The sequence below is a fragment of the Ylistrum balloti genome, unplaced genomic scaffold (assembly GCF_031769215.1).
Source record: "Ylistrum balloti isolate Yb309-2 unplaced genomic scaffold, AGI_CSIRO_Ybal_v1 Utg370574, whole genome shotgun sequence".
NCBI classification, from domain to species: Eukaryota; Metazoa; Mollusca; class Bivalvia; order Pectinida; family Pectinidae; genus Ylistrum; species Ylistrum balloti.
In genome coordinates this window covers 268455-279398 of record NW_026782359.1, presented here as the reverse complement: position 1 = coordinate 279398, position 10944 = coordinate 268455, and the positions used below count along the sequence as shown (strand labels likewise).

At 34.5% G+C, this 10944-nt stretch overlaps 1 protein-coding gene across 1 annotated transcript in view; it reads left to right on the top strand.

Annotated features, from left to right (window-relative positions):
• The first annotated feature begins 423 nt into the window (after positions 1-423).
• LOC132556526 (uncharacterized) overlaps positions 424-10944 on the top strand; it is a 36692-nt gene continuing 26171 nt past the window's right edge. The window contains exons 1-5 of the mRNA XM_060220940.1: positions 424-478; positions 2111-2266; positions 2703-2847; positions 5793-5927; positions 6291-6372. Coding sequence (XP_060076923.1) covers positions 424-478; positions 2111-2266; positions 2703-2847; positions 5793-5927; positions 6291-6372 — 573 coding nt within the window. The remainder of the gene's footprint in view (positions 479-2110; positions 2267-2702; positions 2848-5792; positions 5928-6290; positions 6373-10944) is intronic.

Genomic DNA, 10944 nt, shown 5'->3' with positions numbered 1-10944 from the left:
CCACTATATACATTTACATGCATATCAAAGATTCCAAATAATTGTTCTATAGTGTAGGTGTTTGGGAATCTTAATTTTGGAAATACTTTTTGTCAATAGACATTCTGGAAATACCATTAATTCTTTTGCATCAATCTATTTTGCATCAAGCTATTTTCATAGTCTTTAAAGTTTTTTCCGTGCAAATACATAATATTATGTGTGATATTGTTGAATTATTGAATGAACTACAGATGTTAATTTCCGGATTTTGCAAACCGTTGTCTGGCTCTTTGTCTACAATTTGACCGGGTTAACACAACGCTTGACAAGTCTCTACCTATCTTGCAAATAAACATGTAGCTGACCCAGATCAATTCAGTTTTCGCTTGCTTAGTAACGTATGTAATGGATTGTCAGTAAAAGGCCTATTTTACTACCAGAATGGATTCTTCCAAGCAGTCAACTCGAGTCCTTGACAGGAAAGGATATTCTGCAGGTACATACTAACCGTTAGGCATTCATGGTGTGCATATATTCATGTCGGGAACGTGTTCTCCTGTGCCTTATGATCCCAGGCGAGATGTGTCCGTTAATCGCCTGATCTCTGCATACAATGTATATGCACCCTATAGTGTAGCTTTCGAAAAAGCGTCAAAAAGTGTCGACAAGCTTTATAAAGCGTCTTCAGAAAATATCTTTATAATATTTAATTAAGTTATTGACATTAAGATGTGTGTTGTTAGGATGACATAATTCACATTTGTGCCACTGAGTTTCATGTTGATAACGGTAAAGTTAAGGAGAATTGACCATCAATTACTTTCGGTCGTCGGTTATACACGTGTGTTTGTGTATCACACCCGCGAGCAGGGTCTTCGAACTATACATCTTAAAATACTTAATAAAGTTAGCTACATAAAAATATATGTTTAATATGATCATAAATTATAGTGGCCCAAGTTTCAATTTCATATATGAAAAAATGACAAAGTTAGGAGGATTTTACTATAGCGAGATAGGCAGTTTGGCACACGCGTGTACATCTACATTCATACCAATAGCACGGGTTATAGTGAAGCTTTTATTGGCTTTATCATTAAAAAGACACAATAAAGTTCATGACATCAGAAAGTATTTGTTAATATGACCATAATGCACCAATGTACCAAGTTCCATGTTGATATTGGAACAATAGATTGAGTAAGGGAGAGTTGAATTTACTTTGTCATCAGTTTATGTGTGTATTGTATATCACATTTGTAAGCAGTGTCATCAAACTATATATCTTCAAATACTTAATAAAATTAGTGGCATTAAAAGATATGTTGTAGATATGATCATAATAATACATTGATGTACCATCTGAAACTAATGACATATCACCTATTTCAAAAGCCAAGTCTGGATCACTGATAGGGATTCCAGTTACTAGATGTCCCTCTCTGACCCTCTACAATAGGTAAAATGCGGAAGTGTTTTAACACATTGGTACATGTACTGCACAGTTTCAAGATTTAAATGACCAAATATAGCTGTCAGTTTTGAAATTTCTTATGAATGTTGTTATGAAGTTGTGATTAAAGTTGATTTGATAATGATATCTGATTTTCTAAACCTTACAGGTGATTTACAGCTTTACATTAGCATTTTGATTTAAGATTTATTTTCACAGATGAGTGAACATACATTATACTAATTTACAAATGTATATGCAAGCTTTCAAGCAGATTTGTCTTACGCTAAAGACAACTTTTTACTTCATAGAGCCCTGATGGCTTAATGGTAAAGCTGTCTGATGAACCTGATTACTTGTCCTCCACCACTGCATCACAGGTTTAAGGCCTACAAGAGGCAGTCGCTAGGTACTGCCCACAGGTCGGAGATTTTTCTTGGGGAACTCTGCCTTTCCTTCACCATTGTAAACCTGGCACCTCCTTAAATGACCCCGGCTGTTATTAGGATGTAAAGGAACAATAAACTAAACTAGATTGTACTTTACATATCATATGTATAGTGTATGTTAGAAATAAAAATATTGTTTTTTGTTACCTGACACAATTAATGTTTGAAGATGCCTGGTGATGTGAAGTTAGATACATTATCAAAAACTGTACTTATCTGATTATAGTGAACAAGTTTGAGTTGATGTGCCTCGAGAACCAAGCTAAAGACAATGGTCCTGATGAGGAGAGAACAAGGCTATCCTTCCAGGTCCTGGATGACCTCATTCCAAAGCTTGGCGTTTACTCTCGTATCTTTGCCAAGGTCAAGGATGACCTGTTTGGTACGACAAATTATTGTTTGCTTAATGAACTCATGGTTATAATTAAATGATGTTGATTCCAATTATTTTTTTACATTCAGTATAGCCACAGATTTTCATATTTTTCAGGAATGCAGATTTAAATTGAATTGACATGTAAACACCTTGATCTGATACGTAAAGTTAAATTTTGTAAACCTCAAAGCACCTCAGTAAAGAATAAGATTACATGAGATGATTTGGTATCAAAGACAAGCCCTGTTTCAAATACCAAGTTGATTTATTTTCTGTAAAATTTCAGGATTGGAACTTGCCATTGTCATCTGAATTAATATCAGATTAAGTTGATTTTGGAATTGGGCATACTATTACATAATATTGTAGATGTATAATGAGTTGTATAGCAGTCTTGCTTTAAAACTTAATGTAAATAATATGATTTTATTTCTTTGTTCAGCATCAGTATACAGTGAAAATTTGACAACTACCAAGGATGGAAGTATCACCCAGATACCATACTACACTCAAGTCCGACGTATTTATGATGAACATGATGACAAATTGGACATTGTCACGGAACAGTTGGATATTGTTAAACAAAGGTATTGTAACATTAAACTTTCAGACAACATCTTTGTAAAAATTACCTTTGAACAACACAGACATTTGAATGACTGTATTGAATTAAATTTTAAACGAAAAATTTAAAGCATTTACGTTCTCTGATTTGATTGGCTGAATTTTGGCTGCTGTTTATCCATTATGATATTAAATATTATTTAATATTCTGGTCTTGACCGTGGTGTCATTGTCACAGAGTTTGCTGAATTCTAACTGGTTCTAAAAGGTTGTCAGCCTGTAGGATAAAAACCCAAGTTGATAAAATTGATGTGCCACAATATTGTAAAATTTTATTAAGAAATTCAAATAATATAAAACAATAAGAGGTTTAAAAGACTTTCACTGTTGATAATAAAGCTGGATAATATTTATTCTAATCCTAAATATTTGAATAAAAATGCTAATCACATTGATGATGTCATTACATTCATCATTGTCTACAAAATTATATGATTATAATAAATTATAAAAAATTGTTATGATAGAAATATTGTTGTAATTCACTTCTTTTTTTAAAACTGTATAAGGATTGTGAGATGGAAAACTTTTCCCATGGACAAGACGTTTGGGATGTTGTTTTCCTCTGAACTGAGAATATTTAGAGGATAAATCACTCAAGAGTGATTATGTTTTAAAATTTGTGGGTATACAACATATTTTCTTTTAGTTGGTATATCTTGCTGGATAGGTATAAAAAGACTGACAAGGTAATCCTTTCATTTTCAGTACAGTAGGTGCATGCTGTATATCATGCAATAATTTGCGTATCCCAGACGTAAGAAAAATTGCTAGTTGTTACTCTAGACTCATCAGTTGAATGACAAGGTATTCACAAAGGCATTGCCAGACTACCATTACCATTGGAAAAAACAAAATATCACAAAACAGCTAAGTCTCAGTTTAAGAAATTACTCATATGATGTATATAGATTTGGTCTCAAGCATGAAATATTCCATAAAGTCTTGGCTATCACTGCTACATGTATATGATGTGTTCAGAATGTATAGATCAAACACATCTTTTTTAAGTGTAGTTACCAAAAAGTGACCAGGAAAATGACAGTGAAATTCTACAACTGGCATATGTCCAAAACAATCATTTAACATATGCACTCCATTCATTCATTTATCTTAAGAGTTATGTGACAACCATCCTGTGTCTCAGCTGTCCCAGACCCTATATAGAGAGAACACATATTAGTTTTCGCAATGCATGGGAGAGAGCTTTCTTGGCCTTCTGCCAGACAACTCATTCTGTCTACTACTAGTTCATCTCTTCTAATGAAAAGTGGCAATTACTGTCTATTTGATGTTATCAGATACGAATCGTGTCTTTTACAATCATTTTCTCTGGATGTTCTGCATTACTATTATCTAACACTATTACATCATCAGAGTAGAAGTTTTCATTGTCTTCTCTATATTTCTTCTTTTTTTCTGAAAGATTCCAAATATGGCTGATTGTCTGAGACACTTACAATATTGAACAAAGACCACAGAGAATAATTTTTATATCATTATAATGTGGCAGGCATCACTATTAGGAAATATACTGTTTTCACTATCACCGTTGTTACCTGTATATTTCTATATATTTGTAACACAGTTGACGAAGGAACAAGTTTTTACTTGTACCCTGTCTGGGCAATGAACTCACATCAATGGCAGCAAATTGCTTTGCTGAGAAATTCCAAACTTCCAAATCATTACAACACCACAATATAAATGGTATATACATGTATACATTTAAAGACTTTTAACTGAGGTAAGCTTTTAGAAGAGAAGTGATCTGTAGAGACACATTCTAATTCAATGTTTAAAACACATCATTTGGTTATCATTGGAGATCAGTATAACAACAATCCAGCCTACATTTTTCACTTACATACATGTAATTCTTTAGAGTTAATGCTGATTGTTCATAACTTCAATAACCCTGAATTGATCCTCACATATCATTTAATGTTCTGAAAATTATGCCCGGAACAAAATCATGACAGGTAAATGTCGAATGAAATTTCGCTGCAAGGTCTTTGAATGTTAAATTCAGGCATCATGAATCTTAAGCACAGTAACCAACATTTCCAAAATAACATTTTTGTATGTTTTGCTTGTTAAATTCTCCGTCAGTTAGAACAGGCATACACATTACCAGTGCAAGGGATATCTGTGTCAGTATGATCATGATATACCCGTGGAAACTTCAAAACATAAAACTAACCTGATTAATTTCTGTAGAGGAATAATTTTTATGAAAAAAACTGAATATTCTCTGTAGACAGGTAAATGATTTGTATGTTCTCTGTAGTCAGGTAATAATTATCAACGTACCTAAATTATCCCTGTCAACAGGTGATTACCATGAGCTGACCTCCTTTTTGTCTGTAGACATACAATTATTATGACATTACCTGATTGTATTCTGTATACACATAATTATCACGACATTACCCAAATATTTTCTCTAGACAGGTAAATGATCTGAATCCTTTTTGCAGTCAGGTAATTATCATGAGCTGATCTTAATGTTCCCTGTAGACAGGTGATTATCATGAACTGACCTGATTTTACTTTGTATACAAGTAATTACTTATGTATCGTGAAATGACTTCAATGTTCCCTGTAGACAGGTAGTTGTCATAGAGTGACTTTTTTTCTGTAGACAGACAATTATGGGATGGCCTGATTTTATTCTGTATAGAGGTCATTATCTTGGAATGGCTTGATTGTTCTTTGAAAACAGGTATCAACTGATCTGATTTAACCCTGTATACAGGTAACTATCATGAAATTACCTAATTTTTCTCAGTATCATGAAAGGACACAATTTATAGCAATCCTGAAAGCAATTGAATTTTTTCTGTAGACAAAATTATCATGGTATGACCTGGTTTTTTTCTGTAGACATGTGTTTACAAATGTTTAGGTTGTTTGAGAAGCACAAACAACTGGAGGAAAGCCAGCAGAAAGGAGCCGCACTAGAGGAACGCATTGAAGAACTAAACCAAAGACTAGTCATGGTGGACAGCATGCTTACTGATAAAACATCGGAGATTGTCAAGTAGGCAAAGTTATCTCTCTTTTTCACTCTTACATTTTTTGTCTGTGTGCATCTAAAAGTTCGCCAATACTTAATGTATAGCTTGATGGAAACAATTCTTTATATTACCATATTGTGCTTGATCCAGGGTTTCACTGATGGACTTGAAATTGAAAATATGATAAAACAAAACTGAAGATATTCTGAAAGTTAAACTTGGTACTGCTAACTTCCCATTCAATGAACTGTCAAATGAAAGACATATAGTTAACTTTCTTGCAGTAGGAATCGTTCAGATCATAAATACATATACTACTGCATAAAACCTGCAACCTGTAGTCGTATTAGATAAAATTTCATGGCCTGAATTTGTTTGATTTTCAGATTAGAAGAGGAACTTGCTGAGGAATTGGAAAAGAGCTCACAGCTGCAGTCGCGGTTAGAAGGTGATATAGAGGATCTCAGGGTGAGTGTCTCAAACTGGACATATTCTACACAACAGATGGTGTCAGAAACAAATTGTAAACTGATTGGTGTTGTAGGTATGTGTTATGTATCATCAGGTAACAGTTTTACATATAACTGTTGGCAACATGTATTACAGAAGGGTGCTGAGAAATTATGGTGTGTAAATAATGGAAATGGGAGATGGTTGATTTGAAGTTTAAAATTAGGACACATATACTGGAAGGCTCCTAAACATATGGCGGTACTTCTTATGCATGTTTATCTGTGGCATAAGGTAACAGATGGATTTCCTGACAGATGTTTTGAATAAGGGGAAGTCACAAGACAAATTCCAATAAGACGGTCTGTCTATATTGGTGGTTTCACATGATAAATGGATTCTCTAAAAACGATCTTAAATAATAACAGGTGATCTAAAATGACAGCTGGTGTCTTAATGACAGGTGATATCTCTTGTCAGGTGATTTCTAATGACAGGTGGTCTTCCAATGACAGGTGGTCTCTAATGACAGGTTGTCTCCCAATGACAGGTGGTCTCTAATGACAGGTGGTCTCCCAATGACTGGTGGTCTCTAATGACAGGTGGTCTCCCAATGACAGGTGATATCTCTTGACAGGTGGTCTCCCAATGACAGGTGATATCTCTTGGCAGGTGGTCTCCCAATGACAGGTGGTCTCTAATGACAGGTGGTCTCCCAATGACAGGTGATATCTCTTGACAGGTGGTCTCCCAATGACAGGTGGTCTCTAATGACAGGTGGTCTCCAAATGACAGGTGGTCTCTAATGACAGGTGGTCTCCCAATGACAGGTGGTCTCTAATGACAGGTGGTCTCCCAATGACAGGTGATATCTCTTGACAGGTGGTCTCCCAATGACAGGTGGTCTCTAATGACAGGTGGTCTCCAAATGACAGGTGGTCTCTAATGACAGGTGGTCTCCCAATGACAGGTGATATCTCTTGACAGGTGGTCTCCCAATGAAAGGTGGTCTCTAATGACAGGTGGTCTCCCAGTGACAGGTGGTCTCTAATGACAGGTGGTCTCCCAATGACAGGTGATTTTTCATGACAAGTTGAACTCTTATGACAGGTGGTCTACCTAAGCAAGTGATGAAATCTGATTCTTAACAACATGTGATCTGTTATAAGAGGTGGTCTCTCATTAGAGGTGATCTATGATGACAGGTGATTTCTCTTGACAGGTTATATTAGATGACAGATAATATCACTGGAATGTGATTACATGTATATAGATATATGATTTCTCTAATGACAGTTGTTGTATTGTATTTTATCATATGAGGGTATGGAAGGCATTTATGTATGGTGCTAAAGACTGTTTCAGTTATCATAGGCTTAATTAATTCAATTATGATTTTGTAGTATAAATTACAATGCTTGATTGTATGGTTTGTGGGAAGCAAATCAATGAAAGCTGTTGGTTGTTGTCATGATCTCACTAATAAATAGTTCTGTGTAATTGTTTCTGATAAACTGTTTCATGGTTTCCTTGTCACTAAGCCTTATTTTTATCTGAAATTATAGCATCAATTTAATTTGACCTAAATTTCCTCACATTTGAGTTATTACGGACAGGAAGCAAACCTGTTTCACACATGAAGGTTTTTTAATATTAGCTTTCATGCTTTTTGAAAATCTCCAAATCTGACTTTGGTTTACATACTGTAATTTCTCTCCACATTATAAATGTATGGTGAAAATGATAAATGTTTTATTTATTTTGAATAAGCCAACTTCACATGTTTATAGTGGTTAGCAGTTGTAATAAAAGGTGTTTGAGGGATTGCCGCTGGGTTCCTTTATATTACAAACTGTCTTGTCCTCACAGGAGATCGTTCATTATGGATGATAATAATTCTCAAATGCCTAAAGAACTGACAAAATGTCAGCTAATCCTGCAATCTCCTGATTGCAGCTTTTTCTAATTACATGCCATATTTCTATCCAACATGAAGAGGAAATCAATGTCATTCTGCTTTACCATGAATGTTGTATTCCTGAAGCTTGTCAAAAGCTTTAAATGTTGCTATTGCTCTCTGAATAGCATCTCATATTGATTTTCTGTCTTTGTTGGGCAAAAACAAAACAAATTCTTCACAATTAAAAAAGAATCTTAAGCTAGAGAAAACTTTTCAGAAAAGTTTAGATTTTATACAGAAACCTTGTCATATCTATTATAGTTTTGTGGAACTGCAAACATCTTTTCCATTTTGCTGTTGTCAGTCATTATCTATACACTTTGTTGATTGTAGCCAAAAGAGCTCAAATTGCTGGCCTGTTCAACTTTTAGTTCAGTTTTAACACAGGCTCTGACTGTTATAAGATAGGTTGAATATGCTTCTTCAAACCTGTAACAGCGTAGAGAGGGTTTTACTGTTAGTAAATAGAAATGAAGGTGCTATGTCAAATCTGTAACAGCGTAGAGAGGTTTTTACTGTTAGTAAATAGAAATGAAGGTGCTATGTCAAATCTGTAACAGCGTAGAGAGGTTTTTACTGTTAGTAAATAGAAATGAAAGTGCTATGTCAAACCTGTAACAGCGTAGAGAGGTTTTTACTGTTAGTAAATAGAAATGAAGGTGCTATGTCAAACCTGTAACAGCGTAGAGAGGTTTTTACTGTTAGTAAATAGAAATGAAGGTGCTATGTCAAACCTGTAACAGCGTAGAGAGGTTTTTACTGTTAGTAGATTGATTAATGGTACTTCTTAACACTGAAGAATGCCACGGTGAGATTAAGTTTAGCTGTAAGATAATTTTTTATTATCCAGGTATGTATATGTGTGTGTGGATCCATAACCATATTCAACCTAATAATCACACTTGTCCCTATAAGCACACCCCACCTCTAATCAGGGAAAGAGGATGGGTGAGTTAATTAAATCCTAGCTATCAAAACGTTCCTTGCCTGACAGATCTGCCAATTTAATACCATCTTCATTCTCGGTAAATTAATGCAAAAAAAAGGAAAATAAATTTAGGCTAGGTAAATCAGAACTCTTTTGTTGTGATGTCAACTATAGTTGCAGGAATTTTGCTAATTCAATATGATACAATCACTAAAATGCAACCATTTTTTCCACAATGCATTTATTGAAGATGACTGAGATGGTAGGGCGTCCATGTTCAACTCAAATTGCCAATGTTTCAAGCTAATGAAATTTCCTTCTTTCTCTGGAAGAATGTTCCTGATTGTATGTTGTCATTTGTGATCGTGTTACATCAGGATTTTCTGATATTCTAATGATGTACCATTTGATGTCCACTTAGTGATAGTCTCAGCCAGTGCCAGGATATCAGAGTCCTGTCATTTTGTGTGGTTGGGTGATTCAGAGCTATTAAATTACAGGACACCTGTTTCATTCAGTTTTATTTTGTTATGTGTTGTCAATTTCAATGTTTCTCAATTTATTCAGTAACAGGTTTTTGAATGGTTTCTGCAAATGCAATTTTATTTTAGTACACTGATGTGATGTTTAATTGTTGCAGGGCTAGCAAGAACTATTGCAGGGAACAGGATCTAGTTTTTTTCACTTAATTTGAGTCCATTCTTGTTTCTTTGTCCTTTTATCTTCATTTTATGATACCCAATTAGTTCCTGTAACATTTGTGTAATAAGAATCAGCAGTATTTATGAGTTTTCATAATGTGAAAATGTAGCTGATTTGGTCTAAATATTTTTTTTGCCAAATCCATTTAATCCCCAAGTAATAGTGTTATTCATTAACACCATTACTTGGGACATGGTTTTTATGATGTCTGACACTTGGTAGAGCCTCATTCTGAATGTAATATCCTGATGATTAATCCCTGTGGTTCTTTTTGTATTAAAGGTTTGATAGGTACAATTTTACATGAAGAAATTGATACCTTGTGGTTGAATAGGAAAAACTGATTGTTTTTTTTCTATTTTTGTTTCAGTTTTTTTCATGATATATGATAAAATTCATAATAAGACCAGACTGTATGTGCAAAATATAATATACAAAGCTTGGTAATGTTCATGCATAATAAACTTCGCATGGAGATTTCTAGTGATGGTCATACAGTTTGTGTATGGGGATGGATGGCTTGATAGTCTGTTACTTGAACAGATGAAAGTCCCCTATATAGACCCCAGAGACTGCTTAAGACTCTTGGTTTCATCTGTAGATAAGCTACATGTGATGTGAGGGCGTTACTATCAGTCCTATCCTTCTATATGTCATCAGGCGTAGACTTAATGTATCCCTAGAGGTTACTTACCAGCCATCAACATCCCCTTCATCAGCTGATCTCGTTATCCTGATCTTTCAACTGCTCCTCTAGCTATTCTTGATCTTTACCAGACACACACTTTATCCTCATCTCAACTATTCATATCTTTGTTGGGAATTCCAAAAATAATTCAATTAATCCCTACACATTCTTCAGCCATCTTTGTTAATTTGTTTCTCCAGGTCTTCTGATATCTTTCAGACATTATGGTGGTCTCCTTTGAAACGAAAACTTTCTGTTAATTAGATCTTGTGATTTGAAGCAGCCTTTTTTCATATTAAAAGATTAAATAGG